We start from the raw sequence: 26,215 nt of genomic DNA, 5'->3' as shown, positions 1-26,215 counted from the left end.
AATTTGGACACAGACATGCACACAGAGACAATGTCAGGTGAAAGTGAATGCAGAGATTGGGGTGATACTTCAACAAGCCAAAGAATGCCAGAGATATAGAGGGAACCACCAGAAGCCAGGCAGAGACACGGAACAGATTCTTCTTCACAACCTCAGAAGGAACCAACCCTGATGACACCTTGATCTCATAGCTCTAGCATCCAGAATTGTGAGATAATAAATTTCTGTGGTTTAAGCCACTTAGTTTGTGGTACATTATTACAGCAGCCCTAGCACTCTAATACAACTTCTAAAATGAAAAAGAAAAAAAAAGGAATAAAAAATTAGCCATGGTTCCTGGGAGTTTATCCCAATCAATATTTAAATTAAGAAAGGAACTTTATACCTGATGCTCATTATAATAATTTTTATAATTGGAAAGAATGAGAAGCAGCCCTAATGTCTAGGCATTAGTAACTAACCAAATTATAGTATATCTACTTGATGAAATATTGTGTTGTCATTTTGTATAGCCTATAAAATCATGTGGAAAATGTGTATAACATAAATAAAAAGTTGGATGTAAAATTATTTATACAAAATGATAACTAACAGCTGTACAAAATATATATGCATTGACTAAGATTAGAAGGGAACACAGAAAATAAAAAAGCTTTGTTAGGATAGTGGATATAGGTAGATTTTTCCTTAAATTTTTTTTTTTTTTTTTTTTTTTTTTTACTTTGTTGATTTTATTACATAGAATTATGACAATGGATTGTGGCTGTCATATTACCTTTTAAAAGTCAACTTTATTGAAGCAAATTTTATGTGCAATAAAATGTACCCTTTTAAAGTGTACAGTTTGATAGTTTTGACAGATGTATATTCTCTTGTAACCACCACTACAATCAAGAAATAAAACATTTCAAACACAAGGGAGAAAAGAAACAATGGAGATACAGAGAAAACAAATGATAAATGGCTGTAGTATGTCTTCATATATCAATAATCACCCTAAATGTAAATACACTGAACTGACCAATAAAAAGGCACAGAGTAGCAGGATGGATTAAAAAACAAGACCTGAATATATTTTGCCTTCAGGAGATCCATCTCAGCTACAAATACAAACATAGGCTCAAAGTAAATGGGTGAAAGACGATACTCCAAGCAAATGGCATCCAGAGAAAAGTGGCTGTAGCTGTATTTACATCAGACAAAATAGATTGCAAGGAAAAAAGGTTAAAAAGAGACAAAAATAGAAATTTTATAATGAAAAAGGGGACAGTTCATCAAGAAGACCTAACACTTATCAATATATGTGCACCCAACCTGGAAATACCAAATATATAAAGCTATTACTGAGAGACCTAAAGGGAGGCACTGACAAAAATACAGTAAGGGGCCAGAACACCCCATTGACAGCAATGGGTAGATCATCTAAACAGAAAGTCAAGAGGAAATATTGGCCTTGAATGACGTATTAGACCAAATGGACATAATCAACATTTATAGGACTTTTCATCTGAAAACAACAGAATATGCATTCTTCTCAAGTTCACATGGAACATTCTCAAGGATAGACTATATATTGGGGCACAAAACTAGTCTCAATAAATTTAAGAATATTGCAGTCATACCAAGCATATTTTATAGTATGAAACTGAAATTAACAGTAAGAAAGATGGAAAAACCATGAATATGTGGAGATTAAACAACATGCTATTGAATAACTGTTGGGTTAAAGAAATAAAAGAGGAGATCAAAAGATACATAGAGACAAATGGAAATGAAATATTACATACCAAAATTTCTGGGATGCAGCAAAAGCGGAACCAAGAGGGTAGTTTATAGCATTGGCAAGGGCAACACAAAAAGAAAATTACCTACCTCAAGAAACAAGAAAAATCTCAAATAAACTAACATTACACCTTCAAGAACTAAAAAAAGAAGAACAAAAGGAGTCCAAACTCGGTAGAATGAAGGAAATAATAAAAGAGTGGAAATAAATGAAATAGAGAATAAAAAGACAATAGAAAAAATTAATGAAAGAACTGGTTCTTTGAAAATATAAATAAAATTGACATATCTATAGCTAGACTTATTAAAGAAAAAAGAGAAAAGACTCAAATAAAATGAGAAATGAAAGAGGAGAAGTAACAGAAGTTACAACAGACACTACAGAAGAACAAAGGTTTTTACAAGAATACTGTGAAAGAGTATACACCACCAAATTTGATAAACTAGAAATGGACATATTCTTAGAAATATATAACCTTTCTAGACTGAACCATGAAGACTAGAAAACTTAAATAGACTGGTCACTAGTCAGGAAATTGAAACAGCAATTGAAAACTTCCCCCAAACAAAAGTCGAAGACCTGATGGCTTCGCTGGTGAATGCTAACAACACTCAAAGAAGATTTAATACCTATCCTTCTCAAATTCTTCCAAAAAACTGAAGAAGAGGGAATACTTTCTAACTCATTTTACAAGGCTGATGTTAGCCTGATACCAAAATTAGGCAAGGGCAACACAAAAAGAAAATTACAAACCAATATCTCTGATGAGCATAGGTGCAAAAATCCTAAACAAAATACTAGCAAATACAGTAGTACATTAAAACGATAATACATCACTATCAAGTGGGGTTCATTCCAGGGATGCAAAGATGGTTCAACATGCACAAATTAATCAATGTGATATACCACATTAACAAAAGAAAAGGTAAAAAAAAAAATAAAAAAAAAAAAATATATATATATATATATATATATATATATATATATATATGATTATATGAATAGATGCAGAAAAAGCATTTGATAAGATACAACATTCATTTATGATTAAAATATTTAATAAAATGGGTATAGAAGGAAAGTACCTCAATATAATAAAGGCCATATATGACAAGCCCTCAGCTGATAGACAATGGTGAAAGACAGAAAGCTTTTCCTTAAAGATCAGGAACAAGACCAGAATGCCCACTCTCGCCACTGTTACTCAGCATCATACTGGAAGTCCTAGACAGAGCAATCAGGCCAGAAAAAGAAACGAACGACTTCCCAATTGTGAATGAAGGAGTTAAAATTGTTGCTATTTGGAGATGACATGACTCTCTCTATAGAAAACTCTAAAGACTCCACCAAGAGACTATTAGAAACAATAAACAAATACTGTAAAGTGAAAGTATACAAAATCAATATACAACAATCTGTTGCATTCCTATAACCAACAATGACATATCAGAAAGAAGTGAAGAAAATCCCATTTGCAATTGTAATAAAAAGGATAAAATACCTAGGAACAAACTTAAAGGAAATGACAGACCTGTACACTGAAAAGTGTAAGACATTGTTGAAAGAAATTGAAGAAAGACAGAAAGAAATAGAAAGATATTTCATGTTCATAGATTGGAAGAATTAACATTGTTAAAATGGCCATATTACTTAAAGTGATATACAGATTTAATGCAACCCCCATCAAAATCACAATGGCATTTTTTTCAAAGAAATAGACCAAAAATCCTCAAATTTCTATGGAACCACAAAAGACCCCAATTAGTCAAAGCAATCCTGAGAAAAAAGAACAAAGCCACAGGTATAACACTCCTTGACTAAAACTAGACTACAGTATTTAAAACAGTTTGGTATTGGCAGCAAAACAGACACACAGACCAAAGGAACATAATTGAGAACCCAGAGATAAACATACATCTGTATGTATGTATATGTGTGTGTGTATATGTATATATGTGTATACAGAGGGTGCTAAAAAATGTGTACACATTTTAAGAAAGGAAAACTGTACTAAAATTGCAATACTCAATATGTACCAATAGCAAAAGCTGAATACAAGTCACGTTAGACTTCTGCAGTTACAAGAGGTGCTCCAAGTGGTTACCATCAGTGTCCAGACACTTCTGATTACGGTGAACTACTGCTTGCGCAACATTGACCAACATGTCCATTTGTATACACCTTTTTGGCACCCCGGTATTTTGTTAAATTTATATCTAAGTATTTTATGTTTTTGATGCTCATTATTTATTTCATTTTTTGTGGCCAGTTCATAGAAGTATACTTTTGTTTATTCACTTAGTGTTCTAGGACCGTGCTGAACTTACTAGCTTTGCACAGATTCTTTAGGATTTTGTGCTTAGTCATGTTTTAGGTTTTAGTTCTCTATCTGTATGCCTTTAATATTTTTTTGTTGCTTAATTGAACTGGCCAAAGCCTTTGGTGCAGTGTTGAATACCTGCTATGAGAGCTAACACCTGCCCTGTTTTCTGATCTTAGGGAGAAAGCATTCAGCCTTTCACCATTAAGCATGTTTATAGCAGTGGTTTTTCATAGAAAGTTGAGGTAATTCCCTTCTATTTATAATTTGTTGAAAGCTGTTACGATGAATGAATGCATAATTTTTTTATTTTTAAAAATTGTGGTAAAATATACATAACATAAAACGTTTAAGTTACAGTTCAGTTGAATAAATACACTCACATTGTTGTGCAACCACCACCACCATCCATCTTCAGAAATTTTTTATCTTACAAAACCAAAACTACCCATTGAACAATAATTCTGCATCCCTCACTCACCCACCCAGTCCCACATAACCACCCTTCTACTTCTGTCTTTATGAATTTTACTACTCTAGGTTTCTTATATATGTGGAATTATACAATATTTGTCTTTTTGTGACTGGCTTATTTCACTCAACATAATGACTTTAAGGTTCATCCATGTTGCGGCATGTGTTAGCATATTCTTCCTTCTTAAGACTAAACAGTATTCCATTATGTGTATGTATATGTATGTGTGTGTTTGCATATACACCACACCACATTTTGTTTATCCACTCATCTGTCAGTAGACACTTGGGTTGCTTCCGGCTTTTGTCTATTATGAATAATGCTGCTATGAACATTATGTACAAATTATCCATGTGAATCTCTGTTTTCAATTCTTTTGGGCATATACCCAGAAGTTGAATTGCTGGATTATGTGGTAATTCTCTGTTTAATATTTTTGACATATCGCCATACTATTTTCCATAGTGGTTGGGGCATTTTATATTCCGACCAGCAGTGCATGAGAGTTCCACTCTCCCAAACTACCCCAGCACTTGTTATTTTCTGTTTATTGTTGATTTTTCTCTTTTTATAAAACTATCCTTATAGGTGTAAAGTGATTTTTCATTATGGTTTTGATTTCCATTTCCCTAATGATTATTAATGTCAAACATATTTTCATATGCTTATTGGCCATTTGAAAATCTATTCAAGTTCCTTTTCCACTTTTTAACCAGATTTTGTTGTTGTTACTGAGTTGTAGGAATTTTTATATGTATTCTGAGTATTAACCTCTTAAGTGTAATTTGCAAATGTTTTCTCCCATTCTGTGCATTGCTTTTTCACTACGTTGATAGTGTGTCCTTTGATGCACAGAAGTTTGACATTTTTCTGAAGTCCAGATTATTTTTTTTCTTTTGTTGCTGTGCTTTTGGTGTTATAGCCAAGAAATCATTGCCAAATCCAATGTCATGAAGCTTTCCCTCATGTTTTCTTCTAAGAGTTTTATAGTTTTGAGTCTTATTTAGAACTTTGATCCATTTTGAGTTAATTTTTGTATGTGGTGTAAGGCAAGGGTCCAACTTCATTCTTTTGTACATGGGGATGTCCAGTTTTACCAACACTATTTTGTTGAAGAGACTGTGCTTTCCCTATCAAATGGACTTCACACCCCTGTTGAAAATCATTTGAACATGTGTGTGAGGGTTTATTCCTGGGCTCTCTATGTCATTGGTCTATATGTCTATCTTAATGCCACTACCATAATGTTTTGATTACTGCAGAGTTGTAGTAAGTTTTGAAATCAGAAAGTGTGAGATCTCCAACTTTGTTGTTTATTTTCAGGATTGTGTTGGCTATGCGGAGGCCCTTGAGATTCCGTTTGAAGTTAAGGATAGATTTTCTATTTCTGCAAAATATACCATTGTTGTTTTGATAGGGATTGTGTTGAATTTATAGGTTGCTTTGGGTAGTATGGACAATAATATTATTTCTTCCAATCCATGAATATGGGATGTGTTTTCATTTATTGGTGTCTTCTTTAATTTCTTTCAGTATTGTGTTTTAGTTTTAGTTTTCAGTTCATAAGACTTTCTTCTCTGTGGCTAAGTTGATTTCTAAGTATTTTATTCTTTTTGAACCTATTGTGAATGGAATTCTTTTTTTTTTTTTTTTTAAGATTTTATTGGGGAAGGGGAACAGGACTTTATTGGGGAACAGTGTGTACTTCCAGAACTTTTTTCCAAGTCAAGCTGTTGTCCTTTCAATTTTAGTTGTGGAGGGCGCAGCTCAGCTCCAGGTCCAGTTGCCTTTGCTAGTTGCAGGGGGCGCAGCCCACCATCCCTTGCGGGAGTCGAACCGGCAACCTTGTGGTTGAGAGCCCACTGGCCTATGTGGGAATCGAACCGGCAGCCTTTGGAGTTAGGAACATGGAGCTCTAACGGCCTGAGCCACCGGGCCGGCCCCTGGAATTCTTTTTTGAGTAATCATTTTTCATGTATAGAAACACAGTGGATTTTCGTGTGTTGATTTTGTATCCTGCAACTTTGCTGAATTCATTTATTCTAACATTTTTTTGTGTGTGTGAAATCATTAGGGTTTTTTACATATAGTAAGGTCATGTCATCTGTGAACAGAGCTAATTTTACTTTTTCCTTTCAAGCTTAGATGCCTTTTATTTCTTTTTCCCATTTAACTGTTCTGGCTAGAAGTTGCAGTACTATGTTGAAGAGAAGTGGTGAGAGAAGTCATCCTTACCTTGTTCCTGATGTTAGAGAGAAAGCTTTAAGTTTTTTATCATCAAGTATGATGTTAGCTGTGGACCTTTCACATACGGCCTTTATTATGTGACGTTGTTTTCTTGTATTCCTAGTTTGTTGAGTGTTTTTTGTTTGTTTGTTTGTTTTTTAATCACAAAAGGGTGTTGAATTTTGTCAAATTGTTTTTCTGCATCAATTCACATGACCATGTGTTTTTTTTCTTTATTCTGTTAGTATGATTTATTTCATTCAGTTTTGTATGATGAATCATCTTCACATTTAAGGAATAAATTCTACTTAGTCATGGTGTTTAACCCTTTTAATGTGTTGTTGAATTTGGTTTGCTAGGATTTTTTTTTAATCAATATCAGAGATGTTGGTTTACAGTTTTGTTTTGTTTTGTTCTTTTATAGTGTCTTTAGCTGGATTTAGTATCAGGGTAATAGGGATAGAATGAATCATCCTCATAGAATGATTTAGTTAAGTGTTCTCGCCTCTTTAATTTTTTGGAAGTGATTGAGGAAGATTGGTGTTAATACTTCTTTAAATATTTGGTAGAATCCTCCAGTGAATCTATCTAGTCCTGGGATTTTCTTTGTTGGGAGGTGTTTGATTGCTTATTCAGAATCTCTCCTTATTAGCTATTGGTCTTTTTAGAGTTTTTATTTCATCATGATTCAGTCTTGGTAGGTTGTGTTTTTCTAGGAATTTGTCCATTTCATCTACATTATCCAATTTGTTGGTATACAGTTGTTTGTGGTACTCTCTTATAACCCTTTCATTTCTGTAAAATGTCCTCTGTTTCATTTTAGATTGTTATATGAGTCTTATCTCTTTTTATTATTATTCAATTAAGGTAACAGATTGTCAGTTTTGTTCTTCGTTTTCTTCAAAGAACTAAATCTAGGTTACATTAATTTTTGTTTAGTTTTCTCTTTTCTTTTATCTCTACGGTAATGTTTATTATTTCTTTCTGGTAACTTTGAGTTAATTTGTTCTTTTCTAGTTTTTTAAGTTTTCTTAAGGTTTAAAGTTTGGTTGTTAAGATCTTCTTTTTAAAGTAAACATTTACAGCTGTAAATTTTCCTTTTGCCTTTTTTTTTTTTTTTTTTTTTGCTACATCCCAAAAGTTTTCATGTTTTGTTTTCATTTTCATTTGTCTCAAGATATTTTCTAGTTTCCCTGTGATTTTGTCTTTGAACTGTTGGTTGAGTGCAGTGTTTAATTTACATACATTGTGGATTTTCCAGTTTTTCTCTTTTCTAGCTTAACATATCGTCTGTCTTGGAGAAGGTTCCATGTGCATTTGAAAAAAAAAAATCTTTTCTCCTATTTTTGGTTGCAATGCTCTTTATATGTCTGTTAGTTCCCATTAGTCTATAGTGTTGTTTAGGTCCTCTGTTTCCTTAATAATTTTATGTCTGGTTATTCTATCCATTATTGAAAGTGGGATGTTGGAGTATCCTACTGTTATTGTGGAGCTGTCTGTTTCTCTCTTCAATTCTGTTAGTGTTAGCTTGCTTTACATATTTAGGAGTTTTGATATTTGGTGCTTACATGTTTACAATTGTTATATGTTTTTGGTGAATTGGCCCTTTTATTATTATATACTGTCCTTCTTTGTCTCTTGTAGCAGTTTTTGATTTATAGTCTATGTTGTCTAATATGATATAACCCCCTCTGCTCTCTTGCTTGTTTGCATGAATAATCTTTTCCCATCCTTTTACTTTCAACCACACCTGCCCTTAGATCTAAAATGAGTCCCCTGCAGACAACTTATAGTTGAATCCTATTTTTTTCACCCATTCTGCCAATCTGTGTCTTTTGATTGGGAGGTTTAACCCATTTACATTTATAGTAATTATTTATGTGGAAGTAGTATTTATAGTAATTATTTATAGTAATTATTTATCGCCAATCTGTGTCTTTTGATTGGGAAGTTTAACCCATTTACATTTATAGTAATTATTTATGTGGAAGGGATGTATTATATTGCCATTAAGTCTTTGTATTTTATATGTCATACAGTTCTTTTTTCCTTATTTTGTTCCTTTCTCCTTTATGATTAGTTGATTTTTTTTTTTTTTTTTTTTTTTTTTTGTAGTGACATGTTTTGATTCCCTTCTCATTTTCATTTGTGTAGATTCTATATTTTCTTTATGGAGTATATTTTAAACTGATAAAAACTGAATCTATTTTAAACTGAAATCAACTTTTACTTCAATCACATACAGAAGTTCCTTTGTAGCGCTGCCATTCCATTTTATCTTATAGATGTCTCAAATTACATCTTCATATATCATGTACTTATTAACTTAGATTTATAGTTACTTTTTAAGCTTTTGTCTTTTAAGTTCTATACAATAATTAAAGTGGATTTATGTACTCCCAATACTATAGTACCAGATTCTATATTTGTTCATATATTTAACTTTACTGGAGAACTTTATATGTCTATATGGCTTTGCATTTCTGTCTAGTGTCCTTTCAGTTCACCTTGAAGGACTGACTCTTCCTAGCATTTCTTGTAGGGCTGTCTAGTGGTAATGAATTCCCTCAGCTTTTGTTTATCTGGGAAGGTCTTAATTTCTCCTTTATTTTTGAAGAACATATTTACCAGATACAGTAATCTTGGTTGGCAGGTTTTTTTCCTTCATCACTTTAAATGTATCACCCACGTTCTTTTGGCCTGTAATGTTCCTGTTGAGTAGCCTGCTGATTATCTTATGGTAGGTTTCTTATTTGTGACAAGTTGCTTTTTTCTTACTGCTTTCAAGTATCTCTCTCTCTATTGGATTTTTGACAGTTTGATTGCTATACGTTTCAGTGTGGACCTCTTTTAGTTCATCCTAGTGGGAGTCTTTTGAGCTTCTTGAATTTGGATGTCCAATTCCTTGTTTAGGTATTATTTCTTCAGATAAACTCTCTGCCCCTTTCTGTCACTCTTCTCCTTCTGGGATTCCCATAATGCATGTATTGGTGTGCTTTATGGTATGCATAAATCCCTTAGGCTCTCTTCTCTTTTCATTCTTTTTCTTTTTGTTCCCAACTCAATAATTTCATATGCTCTCTCTTGAAATTCACTGGTTCTTTCTTCTGCTTATTTGAGTCTGCTATTGAACCCCTCTAACAAAATTGTCAATTTTGATTTATTTTTCAGCCTCTGCATTTCTGTTTGGTTGTTTTGTAAAAAGTAGTTTCTATCTATTGATATTCTAATTTTATTTATGTATAAATCATCTTCTTTTAGTTCTCTGTACATGTTATTCTTTATCTCCTTGAGCATTTTTAAGACAGTTGTTTTATGAGGCAGCTGGCTACAGAAGCTCTTCACCCAGCCCTCTCAGTTAGGCCTCTCCCACCCTACCCCCTCAATCCCAGAGCTTCCATGTGGCCCCTGGCTTTGTCAGGCGGCATCGCTCAGGAGTATTCCAAGATTCTCATTGGGACTAATGGGTTTCTTCTGGGTGGCTTTACCTGCCTCCCTCACTCTCAGCCCTTGAAGGCAGCCCTGCTTGTACAGGAGTGGCTGCTCTGTGGGGGAGTCCTGATCCAAACCCAGATTGGTCCTCACTGCAGCACACTGTCTGAAGGAGGGGTACAGAGTTTACCTGGTCAAGCACGCCCTGGGATGTGTGGAGGCCAGAGAGCAAGTGAGGGAGGTCGTCTGCTTTGTCCCACATGCTCAGTACCAGAGCTGCCCTGCTCATCTGAACTGTGACCACAACATCATACTTCTGGAGCTGCAGTCCCCAGTCTGGGTCATGAGCCACATCCTTGTTGTGCATCTCCCATGATGACTGCCTCCCTGCTGGCACCTGCTGTCAGGCTGAGACACTACCATCAGCCCTCAGGTGAGTTATTCCCAACCCTTACAATGTGCCAACATCTAGCTATGCTCAGATGAGGAGTGTTGTTAAGTCTACCCAGGGAAGATCACGCCCAACGTGCTGTGTGCCGGCACAAAAGAGGGCAGCTAGGCGACTCCTGTGGCCCTGTGATGTGTAATGGTACGCTCCATGGCATCACCTCCTGGGCAGACTTCCCATGCGAGCAGCCCAACCAGCCTGGCGTCTAAACCTGAATTTCTCAATATGTTTCATGGATCCGAGAAATGATCTGAAAACAGAAAACCCAGAAGAAGGAATGGAGGTAAGGCCCGCAATAAAAGTCAAGTAGACTTACCAGCCTCCGTCCTCCCACTGTGCCCTCCTTATTCAGTTTGCTCAGCCCTTCTCTGCCCCTCTCAGAGGTTCCACTTGAACTAGTAATCCATGTTCTCAAAATTTCACATCCCAACTGACATTCCATGTTGCAAAAACACTCAGTCATTGCCAGCATTACAGTCTCCCAGAGGTTACATCCCTGAAACAGCCCAGTTCCCTGAATTTCCCAACCCAGACACATTCCAGGTCTCCCAACTATTTCAACATAAACCCAGATCAAATCTAAATGTTTTGTCTGTGGAATACTTATATACCTCCAGCCCATCCAAATCATATTCTGTGTCCCGTGAACGGACTATTCTTGACAATGTCCTATACTCCTTCAGATATTTATTCATTGTCAATATTCTAGATCCTTCTATGTTTTGTAGTCAAGAAGGTTCTGGACTCCCATGATGTTTCGTTCTGAAAATATTCTCTTGTGCCCACACTCTCCTGCCCTGACAACATTCTATGCCCTCTGAGTGACTCATCACAGCTAACATTGGCTTCTCATAATGGTTCATTCTCACACAGTTCTAGGCCTCCCAAATGTCCCAACTCTACTTACCCTGTTTCCCCAAAAATAAGACCTAGCTGGACAATCAGCTCTAATGTATCTCTTGGAGCAAAAATTAGTATAAGACCTAGTATATATCATATATCATCATATATCATATATCATATCATATATCATATCATATATCATATCATATATCATATATCATATCATATCATATCATATCATATCATAAAGACCCGGTCTTATTTTACTATAAGTAAAATATTTTACTATAAGTAAAATAAGACCGGGCCATATATTAATTTTTGCTCCAAAAGACACATTAGAGCTGATTGTCCAGCTAGGTCTTATTTTTTGGGAAACACAATGCATCCCGCATTCTGTCCATATCTGGCCTCTACCAATATTCCCTGTCTCTGAATCCGTATACCCACTAAAGATCAACAGCATTCTAGATCTTGAGTGATGGGGTACAATATTCCAATGAGGTCTCTGTGCGTGGATCCTGTTGTCCACCAAATATTCTGTGCTGTCTCCACGAACACCCTGTTCAATGCCATCTGCTATTTCCCATGACTGCAGAACACAGTGGTTAAATGCTCAAGTCTTGCTTTGAACAAGTCATAAAATACTGCTTCTCTTCTCTCATCTGCAAAATGGGGCTAATAATTTTTTCTGATAGCCTTGTTATTAAGATAATGTTGAGTGCTTACCACTATTATTTGCATCAGTCTATATAAAATATTACCTAGGATGTCAATAACAGCTCCTTTGCAGAGTATCCAAAAGGTGTTGCTTCATTTATTTTTGTATTCTTTTATTTTTCCCGGCAAACATTTATTCACTGCTGACATGTGCAGGTACTCTCCTGGGTGTTGATAAATATAATTCTGTTTATTTAGTCAACAAATATTGGTACCTATCATGAACCCAAGGACTACTGTAGACTCAGATGATAAGTAAACAATGAATTAAACAGACAAAAAAAGAGACAGTTGTTTTATGTCTTTGTCTAGTAAGTACAAAGCATGTGATTCCTTAGCATGGGTCTGGAGATTTTTTTATTGTTCTTTCTTTTGAATGAGCCATGTTTCCCTTTTTCTTTTTATGCCTCGTTATATTTGTTGAAAATTTGTCACTTGAAAAGCAGCCACTTCTCTCAGTCTTTACAGATTTGCTCTGTGTTGGGTGATACCGTTATTAGTTAGCTTGTCATGAAGGCTTAAGGTCTTCTCATGCCTTTTCTGAGTGTATTTTTCATGGGCCTGCATGTTTACTTTTTTCAATTCGTAAATATACACAGCTCCTTTAAGATGTCTTGATTTTCCTAGGAATTTCCCTCTCATTTTTTCACAGGACCTTGCATGTTCTACTGTGTTTTTCTGCTGTAATCTTATCCCCAGGCATCTACAGGCCTTCAGTTTCCTATAGTTTGCACACAGTGCAGCACTCACCACTGTCTTCTGTGGTTTCCCACCTGAAATCCAGGTTATGCCACCATTCATAACAGAGTTCCAAGTGAGGCAATACAGAAATCAGTCCCTGAGGCAACCCACAGACTTGCCAGAATATTGCAAATAAGTTTCACTTCTTCCCTACTGTCATAAGCGAGGATACGAGAAATTGGGCCACTTCCTTCTGAGCTTCACCAGGGAGAGGGTGGGGCAAGTGCAAGCAACAGTGACATGAAATTTCCTGCTATTTTGAGTGTTGCTTTTTCTTAATTGGCTATTCCCTTACCATGTTTCCCCGAAAATAAGACCTAACCGGAAAATAAGCCCTAGCATGATTTTTCAGGAGGACATCCCCTGAGCATAAGCCCTAATGTGTCTTTTCTAGCACAACTTAATATAAGACCCGGTCCTATTTTTGGGGAAACACGGTAGTTGCTGCAGATCTTTGACTGCTTTTCAGAGCTACCACAAAACTGTTTTAGTCAGTCTGTAGTTGTTTACTTGATATTTCCATGGGGGAGGGGATGAGGGCTTAGAATTTACTAGTCTGTCATTTTGCTGACATTAGTCTGTCAAATGTTGAATATTTTAAAATGCTATTTATGCATCTATTGAGATGATCATATGATTTTTCTCCTTTGTACTACTAATGCTAATATAGCAAGTTTCATTGATTTATTTTAGATTGTTAAACCCACCTGTCATTACTAGGTGCAATTCTTTTTAGGTATTGCTGCTTTCTACTTGCTAAAATTTTGAAGGAATTTTGCATCTACATTCACGAGGAATATTGATCGAGTTTTTTTTATGTCTATTGGTTTTGATATCTTCTAAGTTTATGTAAGAATAGTGTTTTTTTTCCTTAAATTTTGATTAATATCACTAATGAAACTATCTGGTCTTGAAATTTTCTTTGTGGGAAATTTTTAAATTATGGGTTCATTTTCTTTAATGGGTAAATTTTATTAAGGTTCTTTGTGAGTCACTTTTTGTAAGTTTTGTCTTTTAAGGAATTTACTCATTCCATCTTTACTGTTATAACATTCCTTTATAATGCTTTTAATATCTGTAAGATATGTAGTGAGGTTTTCATTTCTGACATTAGAACTGGTATCTTCTTCCATTTTTTCCCCATGAATGAGCTATAGAGTTTAACAAACTTACTACATTTTTGTTTTCTTTTTTAAGAACCGGGCTTTGGCCTCATTGATTTTTATCTTTTGTTTGTGCATTTTTCTATTTGTTTTGTTTCTGTTCTTGTATTTATTATTTCTTTTCTTCTGCTTACTTTAGATTTAGTTGAATCTTTATTTCCTAGCTCTTAAGCTGGAACTTAAATACTTGATCTGAGACCTTTCTTCATTATAACATAAAACTTAAAGGTATAAATTTTCCTCCAATCACTGCTTTAGTTGTTTCTCTTGAATTTTGATACATTATATTTTAATTTCCTCAATGTATTTCCTAATTTTCCCTTGTAACTTTTTCTATAACTCATTGATTATTTAGAAATGTATGGTTTAGTGTCCAAATATGTGAGGATTTCCCAGATATCTTTCTGTTAATGTCAGAGTAAATATTTATATTATTTCAATCCTTTTCAGTTCTCTGAGACTTGTTTTATGGCCCTGAATTTGGTCTGTCTTGGTGACTGTTTCATGTAAAGTTGAAAATAACATTGGATGGGGTATTCTCTAGCTATCAATTGGACCATCATAGTGATTGGTAGTTGTTGAAGTCTGTGAGGGGTCTGAGATTGTTTCTTCCTTACAAACTAACAGGTTAGTCTGTCACTGTTTTATGTCTGCTGGCAGAAGACATGGAACTCCTGAGTCGAAGACAAAGGGCTTTATTACTCACAGCACAACAAACTTTGATATTTGTATCTATTCCCTGTATCCCCCATGTCCCATGGGGGAATTGCAAAGAGTCCTGGGTAAATACTAGTCATACATGGGTTTGCATCACAGTTGAAGAACCTTCCTCAAGTACTTCCGTATTATAGAAGTACTCAGACATTCTGTAATGAGCTGCAGACAAATTTCATTTTACTCTGAGGGATACATATGAGGTGTGGTGAAAAACTATGGTGAATGTTTAAATTAAAGTTTATTACAGGAAAAAGACACATTGTAATCAGTGCCTCTCAAAATACTCCCCCTCCCTTCAAACACATTTATCCCGTTTTTCTTGCCACTTTGTTAAGCAGTTCTGGAACTCCTCTTTCATGGGTATCTTTAGTTGTGCTTTCCTGGCTGCCTCGATGTCCTGAATTAATTCAAAACATTGACCTTTCATGGTCATTTTGACTTTGGGGAAGAGCCAGAAGTCGCACAGTGCAAGATCCAGTGAATAAGGTGGATGAAGACACACTGTAAAGTTTTTATTTGACAGAAATTTCTGTACCAGAAGCCATGTATGACACGGAGCCTTTCCATTGTGATCACAAAATACGATGAATGCTGCTTCTGCGTGCCATCCCACAGAAAGTCAGGGATCTTCAATACCAGAGGCAGCATGTCAAACCTTAGTAACAGTGTGTGACAAGTTTCAACTTGTTCAGTTCAGTCAGTCATGTGTGAGCTACGGTTGAGGGAAGGTGTGTTTCAAAGTGTGCTGTAAATCATCCTCCATCATGACCACGCTCCGTGTCACACATCGCTTCTGGTGTACGGCAATTTCTGTCAAATAAAAACATTATGGTGTGTCCTCATCCACCTTATTCACTGGATCTGGCACCATGAGACTTCTGGCTCTTCTCCAAAGTCAAAATGATTCAGGACATCGAGGCAGCCCAACAGCACAACTAAAGATACTCACGGAAGAGGACTTCCAGAACTGCTTCAGAAGGTGGCAAGAACGATGGGATAAGTGTATTCGAAGTGAGGGGGAGTATTTTGAGGTGGATTAATGACAGTGCGTCTTTTAATGTAATATATTGTTTTTATTGAAACGTTCACTGGATTGTTCGATCACACTTCGTGTTATATTGGACAGTAAACAAACCTACCTGCCCTTTGTTTTTGATTGAGACCTTTACCTCACTCTTCCAAAGGTGTTTGCTATAGAAATATCCTTGAAAAGATATTCTAGCACAAAGGCAGTCAATGTCTCTGCTCACAAAGCCTACAGAAATGTGAGATTCCTGGAGATTGACTCCCAATAATAGTATTGTGCAAGTCTTCTACAGCCTTACTGATTTTGTTTTCTATGTTACTAAGAGATTATGTTAAAGTTTCCAATTATAATTGTGAGTTACCTATTTCTGTTTTCAATTATATCATTTTTTGTTTCATTTATTTTGAAGGTTTGCTAGGAACAAGCATCTTTAGAATTGTTACATCTTTTTGATGAATCAACCCTTTTATTAAAGAAATGTCTATTTCTTTCCTGGTAATACTTTTTATTCTAAAATTTACTTTGTCTCATATTAAAAAGAAAAACAAAAGACACCTTAGCTTTTTTGTTTTTTATTAATGTGTGCATGATATATCTTTTTTCATCCTTTTACTTTTAACCTATTTGTGTCTTTATATTTAAAATGGGCTTCTTGTAGGTAGCGTATAAGTAGTTGGTTTTTGGTTTTTATCCATTCTGACAACTGCTGCCTTTTCATGGAGTATTTAAACATTTTACTTTATGTAATAATTGGTGTGCTGAATTTAAATCTTTTGTACCAGTTGCTATTGCTAAGTAACAAGCCGTCCCAAAATTAGTGGCATAAAATAATAATCATTTTAATCCTATTTTGGATTGTGTCAGCCAGAAACTCAGAAAGGACATGTCGAGGATGGCTTGCTCTGCTCCTTGTCAGGCCTCAGCTGGGAAAACTTGAATGCTGGACTGAATGTCTTGGGGCTGGAATCATCTGAAGGCTTACTCCATTAGTGGTGGTAGTTGTTGCTGTCAGCTGGTACTTCCCCGGGGGCTATCAGCTGGAACTCATCTACACATGTCCTCTGCATGGGGCTTCTCAGTTTCTCACAGCATGGTGGCTGGGTTTCAAGAGAATGTCTTCAAGAGAACCAGGCAGAAGCTACCTACTTTTTGTAACTGACCCTTGGAAATCAGTGTCATTTTCACTGCACTCTTTTAGTAGGAGCAGTCACAAGCCCCCACACAGATTTAAGAAGAAGGCAGAAATTCCACCTGTGAATGTGAAGAGTATCAAAGGTTTTTAGGACCATATTTTAAGACTGCCATATCTAGCTAGCATTTTGTTTCTTGTCGTTAGTTTTTCATTTGTTCTTTGTTTTTTCCTCTATATTCCTAACTTCTTAAAAAATTATTTACTATTTCACTTCATCTCCATTATTAGCTTAATAGCTATACCTTTTTATTTTACCTTGTAATGGTTGTTCTAGCACAGCACTATCCAAGAGAAATGTATGAGTTATAATTGTGTGCCTCGTATGTAAATTTAGTTTTCCAGTAGCCACATTAAAAAATTAAAAAGAAAGAAGTGACAGTAAATATAAAAATATTTTCGTTTAGCACAACAAAAATAAAACCAAAATATTTATTTCAATCTGTAGTCAGTGTAAAAAAAAAGTTAGATATTTTATTATTTTTCTGTATACTAAATATTTGAAATTCAGTGTTTAACTTGTATTTACAGCACATCTTAACTCAGACATGTCATGTTTTAAGTTCTCATTTGCCACATATGGCTATTGTATTGAGCAGCACAGCTCAATTTGTATTTATAATATTCACATTGTGTATCGCATAGGACTAGATATTACTTGAAGGTATAGTATAGAATATATGAGGTCTGACAATTAAGGTTGTGAACTGATCCTAGAAAAAGTGCTACATACCTCATTGCTGAGTATCACTATGGTCATCTTCGAAGTACTCCCCTTGGGAAGCTATGCACCTACGCCAGTGCCTAGTCCACCATTTAAAGCAATTTTGGAACTCTTTCTGGAATGGCCATCAGAGCTGTCGTTGTACTACACTTGATGTTCTGAATGTCATCAAAATGTCTTCCTTTCAATATTTCCTTTATCTTTGGGTAAAGAAAGAATCATTGGGGACCAGATCAGGTGAGTAGGGAGGGTGTTCCAATACAGTTATTTGTTTACTGGCTAAAAACTCCCTCACAGACAGTCCATGTGACCTGGTGCATTGTCGTGATGCAAGAGCCATGAATTGTTGACGAAAAGTTCAGGTCGTCTAACTTTTTCATGCATCCTTTTCAGCAATTCCAAATAGTAAACTTGGTTAACTGTGTGTCCAGTTGGTACAAATTCATAATGAATAATACCTCTGATGTCAAAAAAGGTTAGCAACATTGTTGCAACAAGTTCTCCCCATAAACTTAAGTCAGACCTTGTATTTGTGTCATATTAGCACCTTACAGCAGTTTACATGCATTTTCTTCTCCCAGCTTTTTTGTATTGTTGTGGTGCATTTTCTAAAAATTTTATAACCCCACAATTATATTATTAATTTTACTTAGTCATTTTTTTAAACAAAATTGAAGAGGAAAAAATCTTTTATATTTATCACATATTTGCCATTGTCAACACTCTTCATTTCTTTGTATAGATGCACATTCTCAATTGATGTCGTTTTCCTTCCTCTTGAACTATTTTAATGTTGCTTGGCGTACACGTCTGCTGTTGAGTGTTCTCTCAGCTTTTGATTTTCTGAAAGGCATCATTTCATCTTCATTGTTGAATGCCATTTTCAGTGGATGTAGAACTCTATTTTGACAGGTTGTTTGTTCCTTAGTATTTTAAAGATACAATTCCATTGGTTTCTGTCTTGCGTGGTTTCTGAGAAGGCTGCTGACATCCTTTTCTTTGTTTATCTGTGTCTTTCCCACCCTAGTTGCTTTTAAGATTTTTTTTTTTCTTTATCACAGATTACCAGAAATTGTGATGTATCATAGTGTGGTTTTCTTTGTGTTCGTCCTAGTTGGGATTTTTTGAGTTTCCTGTATTTGCATTTATAGTTTTCATCAAATTTGGAAAAAATTCAGCCATTGTTTCTATAAATACTTTTTCTGTTCTTCTTTTCTAGGACTCCTGTTACATTTATATTAACCTACTTGATACTTTCCCAAAGGTCAGTAAGGTCTTTGTCCTATTTTCCCGTTTTCTCTCTTTACCTGCTTCATTTTAGATAGTTTCAGTTTCTGTGTCTCTTAGTTCAGTGGCCTTTCTTTTGTAATACTTAATCTGCTTTACTTATATTCAGTGTATTTTACAGTTCAGATATTGTATTCCTTATCTATAGAAATTCAATCTGGTTCTTTTTTTTTTTTTTACTGTCTAGTTCTCTCCTTATTATATTCATGGTTTTCTTTAAATACTTGAAATATATATAAATAGCTGCTGAAGGTCTTTATTTGCTAATTTCATTATTTCTGTCATTTTCAGCCCCTTTCTGATTTTTCTTTTTGGTAATGGATCATACTTTGCTATTTCTAGATGTAGCTCGTAACTTTTTATTTGATGTCAGATAGTGTGAACTGGACATTGTTGAATATTTTCATTATGTTGTCTTTTCTTTGAGTTTAGTTTTATCTCAGCAAACACTATGTTCCTTGAAGATTAAGTCCACCTTTTCCACCTTTCCAGGCTTGTTTTAAAGTTTCTTGGGGTAGGTCTTTCTCCAGGACTTCCTTTGCCCTCCCGCTAAGATGTGACCCTTTTTGAGTCTCTACTGATTGCTGGAACACAAAATACCAAAGTCTCCCAGTCTTGTGTAATCTTTGGGAATTGTTTACCTTATTGCTCCCTGGATTGTTCTTTGTCTGCCCTGTGGAGTTTTACCCTATACACACACAGGTTATCATTCAACCAAAGACTCACAACCCCCCTGCTGATTTCTGGAGCTTTTTCTCTGTCTAGCTCCCTTCTTTGCCCTCAAATTCTAGTTGCGTTTGTCTTTCCAAATTCTAGTCTCCACTCTGCTTAACTGAGTGGGATTTCTGTGCTCTGCTTGCAGTGGTTCTCCCTGCTCCGTGGTTCAGAAAGTGCATCCAGGCAGAAAGCCAGGCTGATAATAGGACTCACCTCTTTGGTTTTTGTGCTTTCAGGGATCACAGTCTTGTGCTGCCTGTTGTTAGGTGTCTGAAAACGTTTTGTCTAGTTTTCTAGTTTTTTTGTAGCAAGAGGGTAAATGTAATAGTTTGCTAGGATTAGAAGTCCTGAAGACAACTGGGTGCTTTAGAAACATTTGAATTAATAAGGCTTCAAAAAACTTCCAAGTCAGTTTTATAGATGAGCATATATATTAATATGCTACTTGATTTCTGTATAACATTTTCAGGTTACAAAGTTCTATTATACCCTATCCTATTAGCATATAAATTGTAAGAGTTTAAAGAATGTGCATGAAATGTTTTTTAAGAGTCTGTGTTCTGTAATAATTACTATTGGTTAAGATTGTCAAGTTTAAAATATTACTGTATCTAGATCAGATCTAACAAGAATTATATCAGTTTGAGACTGAGTATTGGAATGGTTACACATAGCTACTCCCCAGCACAACTGTCTGAATTCAGTTTCTGGGTCTGCCACTAATAGGTGGGGATTGCCTTGGGCAAGTCACATAACTTCTCAGAATTCCAATTTCCCATCTGCAAAGGGAAAATAATTTTACCATCTCCTGGGATTGTTGGGAGGATTAAATGATTGTATATGAGATGGATGTATGTGAGTGTGTGTGTGTGTGTGTGTGTGTGGTTTTTAGAGCAGTGCTTGGTATTAGGTGTCCAATGTTATTGTTGTGGTTGTCATATCAGGGAACTAAGTTTCTGATTAGATTTAGGTTTATTCCTCTAAATCTCAATTTTTTAAAACCATTTTAATTGAAACATCCCTTGTTTTTTAACTGTGTACATCATTATGCGATTTAAAGGATCATCACAAACACTCATATATACTATCCCAGCATTAGCAATATCTCTCTTATCTTGAATTTTCTATTTATTGGTTGTTGTCTTTCTTTTTTTTTTTTTTTTAAAAAAAGGCTACATATTGATTTAGTCATAAGCAATATATATAATTTTTCATGTTTTTTTGAATTTCATATAAATATAATGACATATATTCTTCTGCTACTTGTTCGTTTTGCTCAATTTGTTTTTGACATTTATCTATGTTGGTACATGTAGCTATAGTGCATTCATTTTTGCTACTGTGAAATATTTTTCTTATTTCTAGGTTTTTGCTGTTACACACAGTGTGATGGCTGTGAATGTTTCCTTCCATGTCTCCTGGTTACATGTGCTAGAGGTTCTTTCGGTAGATGTCTAGAAACAGAAATTTCAGGTTGTAACCCAGCAGGCCACCCGCAGGAACAAACCAGAGTGGAAGTGAGCTGTTGCCGCAGGCCAGGCAGGGACTAAGGGGACTTGAACTAGAATGGTTACCAAGCAGATGTATTTCAGATGTTTATAAAAGTAATCAACAGGTGTTGGTGTTATATCTCATACAAAGGGGGTGGCAGGGTAAGTAAGAGGGACCATCAAGGATGACCCCCCCCCCCAGGAGTTTAAATGGAGGTACTGTTTACTGAAATGGAGACTGCTCTCAAAAGCTACGACATTTCATTTTGTTTGGCATATAAATTGTGATCTTTTTTCCCTCCAAAGGTCACTGCATGTAAATTAATATGGAGAAAAGACCTTAATGATAACATGCCTTACCTATCTGAAACTTAGGTAACTAACAACCTCTACCAAGATAGCTCAGAACTGGACATAATTAAAAAAAACAAAAAAAGTCCAAATCTCAGTACATTCCTAAGGGAGCCTCCTGAATTCTTATTCAGTGTCATTGCATATAATTGTAAACCATTTAGTTATTTATGTTTACAGCATTTCTAAAGCAGCATCCTGGAAAGAGAATAGGGCATTTTACAGCGCTAGTAAGATAGTAGAACTGTTTTTTAAAAAAGAAATACCCATATGCCAAGGGACATGGCAAATGATATGGAGTCTGAAACTTTGGATTTGAATATTGGCCCAGCTACTGATAAGCTGTGTTCGAGTTTCCTATTGCTCCTTTTGAACAAATTATCACAAATGTAGTGGCTTAAACAATACAACACTTTTATCCTGCCATTCTGGAATTCAAAAGTCCAATTGGATTTCACTGGGCCAAAATCAGGTGTTGGCACAGCTGCGTTCCATTTAGAGGCTCTGAGGGAGAATCTGTTTCCTTGCCCCTTCTGGCTTCTAGAGGCCACCCTCATTCTTTGGCCCCTTCCTCCATCTTCAGAGTCAACAAGTCCTTCTTAGACTGGCATCTCTCTGCTCTCCCTCTTTTGCCTCCCATTTCTATTTTTAAGGACCCTTACGATTGCACTGAGCCCATGTGGATAATCTAGGATGATATCCTTACCTAAAAATCAGCTGATTAGCACTTTAATTCCATCTGCAACCTTAATTCCCTTTTACTGTGTAAAATAACGTATTTACAGGCTCCAGGGACTAGGACGTGTGCACACACATGCACAACTAACACTTGATGCTCACATTTCAGTCACATGGGCAACTTTCTTGTTTATAAAACAGTAATCGTAATAATGATATCATCCACCTCCATGTTTAGGAGGACTTTAAAAAATACAAACAATTTGCAAATGTTGCAGGTATTATTTTTGTTACAATTTATAGTGAAGCCAGAATATGATATAGGAGGACATTTAAAGTCTCATAATCCATTTTAATCTTTTATCTGTGTATCCATAAATCAGGTACTTTAAAATCCAGGAGGGGTGTGTGTGTGTGTGAATTTTAGCACATTTTGTGTAATGTATATAAGTGAAATACTTAAAGTATGTATTATACAGGTTCTAATCCCCATTTCATTTCTTAAGCTAACTACTGGAGATAGTAACTTTATGGGCCCAGCACCTGTGGCTCTATTGAAAACTCCTTAAACTTGAAATTGTATTAGATTTATTTAAAAAAAAGAAAGAAAAGAAAATGGCCTTCATATAAGATGGCAGTGATATAATAAAGCATATATGTGGGTGACTCATCTCTTTAAGGGTTTATGGATTAGCAGAAGTAGTATATACACACAATGGAATACTGTTCTGCCATAAGAAAAGATGAAATAGTGCCATTTGCGACAACATGAATGGATCTTGAGATTATAATGCTAAGCGAAATAAGTCAGACAGAAAAAGCAGAGAACCATATGATTTCACTGATATGTGGTATATAAAACTGAAAACAACAAAAGAACAAGACAAACAAATGAAGAAACAGAAACTCATAGACACAGACAATAGTTTAGTGGTTACCAGAAGGTGGTAGATGAGGTTAAAGGGGATCAAATATATGGTGATGGAAGGAGAACTGACTCTGGGTGGTGAACCCACAATGTCGTGTGGAAGACCCTGCTCGTGCACCATTTGTCATGCAGGGCGGCCTGCGGGGTCTCTGCTCCCACTCCCCACATAAGAACACGACATGGTGAGGCCAAAAAGGAACACCCATGGAGCCATAGATGGGGGAGTCATTCCACTATATTCTTGCTGGCGGCATCTGCCTCTCTGCAATCCGCTCTTGCTAGCTCAGCCACCATCTTCTTGCTAGCCCCCATTTTTTTGCTAGCATAGCCACAGCAGTTATATTAGTGGCCAATGGCTCACTGGTTACAGCTGACGGCCAACTAGCCACAGCTGATGGCCATCCAGTCACAGTTGATGGCCATTTACTACCTGAGCCAGCACCTTGCCATGTGAGGCCGAGAGCCTGGAAACTACTTTCTGGGGCTCTGCCCCCACAGTGATTTATAGATTATGTATTACAGAATTGTACACCTGAACCCTATGTAACTTTACTAATAATTGTCACCCCAATAAACTTTAATTTAAAAAAAGAATTTAATATTTTCCTGTCCCTTACCCTCTCCCTGAAAAGTTTATTAGAAGATGGAGATTAAGACCCACACCAAAATATTGTAGTCAGAGCCACATTTGTCATATTTATAAATATAGTCTAACCTGTATGAGTAAGATTGAAAAATGAAAAAAAAGGAACTCTCAAACAACTGGAGGCCTTTAACTCAAATGTATAACTTTATCACCTAAAATAGAGAGGGTGCCCAAAAAATGTATAGACATTTTAAGAAAGAAAAACACTGTATTGAAATTGTAATAATGTATACGAGTAACAAAAGATGTACAAGTTATGTGTATACTTTTTTTGGCATCCCTGGTATATGTATTTATTCTTTCAATTTCTCTTTCCTTTGAAAATAAAATTTGTTAAATTAAGCCTCTGAACAGAAACTGCTTTATGGCTGTAAGATGAATTCATGGCTCACACAGCTTTGTGTCGTCTTATCACAGGGACATTTTGTCATAGGGAAAGTATATAATGAGATAGGTAGGGGTGGGTTGTGGGAAGGTTGTAACACTGTGATGAGGAGGGAATGAAGGGACACACACACACACACACACACACACACACACACACTCTCTCTCTCTCTCTCTCTCTCTCGGGATTGTCCCTTCTCCCTGCCCCATCACTGAGTAGTGGAGCTGCCTGAAGTTCGTCGGAGCACACGCCCAAGGGAGATGGGAAACGTTAAGTCTCCTGGAGGCCAGCACTGTTCAAAGTTGGTTTTTTCAGTCTTGGTCTTGTGGTTTTGGGGATTTTATGGCTTTTTGAGGTATGTTTGGGAAAGAAGGATCCTCATTCCTTGCTTAACCTGTGCAAATAATCTTCAAGGACTTTGATCACTGGAAAGAGGGAAATGAGACTGTCATCTGCCCTCCAGATGAAAGACTCTTCTTGGCAGGAGCCTTACAGAGATGGGTCACGATTTTTGGGTTGTTTTGATTTTATGCTTCTAGAAAGAATCTTTTAAAAAATTCTTATGGTTGTTTGTTTTCTTTTATTCTTTTTGGTTTCTTCCCTTTTTGGTGATCGAAGCCATGGCCAGCTGTCTGTGTGAACTCACTTACGTACCCCTCCCAAGGCAGGGCCTCTGATACAGATAGACAGCCGTAGGTGGTGGTTTGCAGGTCTTCCTTACTTGTCTTTGGGCCCAGCCTGCCTGCCAATTTCTGGTTGAGCTGACTTGTCCTTTTAAAAAAAGACTTCAAAAAGAAAAAGTCCTTTATATTATCTTGGCTCCTACAGAGAAGACCTGCTATGCCGTGGTAGCAGCTTCTCCGCTCGGGGTGGGTCGGGGCTGGGGGGTTGGGGTGGGCGGCCTGGAAGTTGCTGAGCTGGGATTTGGCTGCGTCCCCTGTTCATTTAGTTCACATCCTCTCTGAGTGCCTGCTCGGGTGTCCTGAAGACACTCACATACCACCTGGGACAGGGCTTCCGGAAAAGTATGTCTCTAAAGCCACATTCTGTTGTGAACAAAATTAGGATGGAAAGCAAATTGGATTAAAAAAATAAAGTTTAGGGGTAAAGAGACCTGTGGAATTTTACAACTGCTGTATTCCTTGGTGTCCTCCTGTGTATTTAATCACCGGACAGATGTAAGGGTGAATTTTCCTTGGAATACGTTTAACCTACATCTCAGCTACTTTATTAAGGGGTTTAACTTGGTCTATATATCTCCTTTAAGAGAACTGAAAGGGAATTTGGAGTGGCATATCTGTTTTCATTGTAGCATTAGATGTATGGTAAGTTAAATCATTTTTGTGAAAGTTGAAAGTGTAATATAAAAAGTATCCAGTTTTCTAGCCATTTGTGCACATTAAAAATAACTCGCTATTCATGTTCAGTGGTTTTCTTGTTAGACAATGTAGGGGACTTGCCACAACACATGCAACAGATTATAAAAAGACTGCAAATGTAATAATTACAACATGGCGCAGACCGCGCTGGCAGATACTGGAGTACAGCACTCTCTTTAATCACGGTGCTTCCCATAGTGTGGGTGGTCACGGTCCGCAGACATTTCAGGCAGTTCAGTCCTTGCGAGAGGGACTGTGAATCAGAGCACAAGTAAACAGCATTCCACAGGCTTTTCAGGATTTTCATTTTAAGAAAGTGTAGCATTTCTTTTAGGTTGCTTTCCCCCCTTCTCTCCTCCTTTTCCAGCCTCCTCCTCTGCATTTAGTTGTTTAGACTCTTTGCTTTTATCAGATGAAATCTTACTGCACATGCTTTTGCTTTCTTTTTCCAGCTTTTTTTTTTTTTTTTTTTTTTTGCAATAAAATGTAATATGTTTAACATTTCAAAAGTCCGTTTCACCACAAAAGGCAAAAATGACTAGTAGG

General features: G+C 36.2%; 1 protein-coding gene and 1 pseudogene across 8 annotated transcripts in view; both read left to right on the top strand.

Moving 5' to 3' along the window:
• Window positions 1-26,215, top strand: part of FANCC (FA complementation group C) — a 261,715-nt gene that overhangs the window by 121,277 nt on the left and 114,223 nt on the right. For 7 of the 8 annotated variants that reach the window (XM_074330248.1, XM_074330249.1, XM_074330251.1 and 4 more), the window contains exon 5: window positions 19,028-19,072. The exons of the other annotated variant lie outside the window; for it this stretch is intronic. In XM_074330248.1, the coding sequence (XP_074186349.1) occupies window positions 19,028-19,072 (45 nt within the window). The remainder of the gene's footprint in view (window positions 1-19,027; window positions 19,073-26,215) is intronic. 8 annotated transcript variants of the gene reach the window in all.
• LOC109434738 (kallikrein-13) lies at window positions 10,204-10,938 on the top strand (annotated as a pseudogene).

The sequence above is a fragment of the Rhinolophus sinicus genome, linkage group LG04, assembly GCF_036562045.2.
Source record: "Rhinolophus sinicus isolate RSC01 linkage group LG04, ASM3656204v1, whole genome shotgun sequence".
NCBI lineage: Eukaryota > Metazoa > Chordata > Mammalia > Chiroptera > Rhinolophidae > Rhinolophus > Rhinolophus sinicus.
Note: the sequence above shows the minus strand (reverse complement) of the source record. Positions and strands in the feature narration are given on the sequence as shown.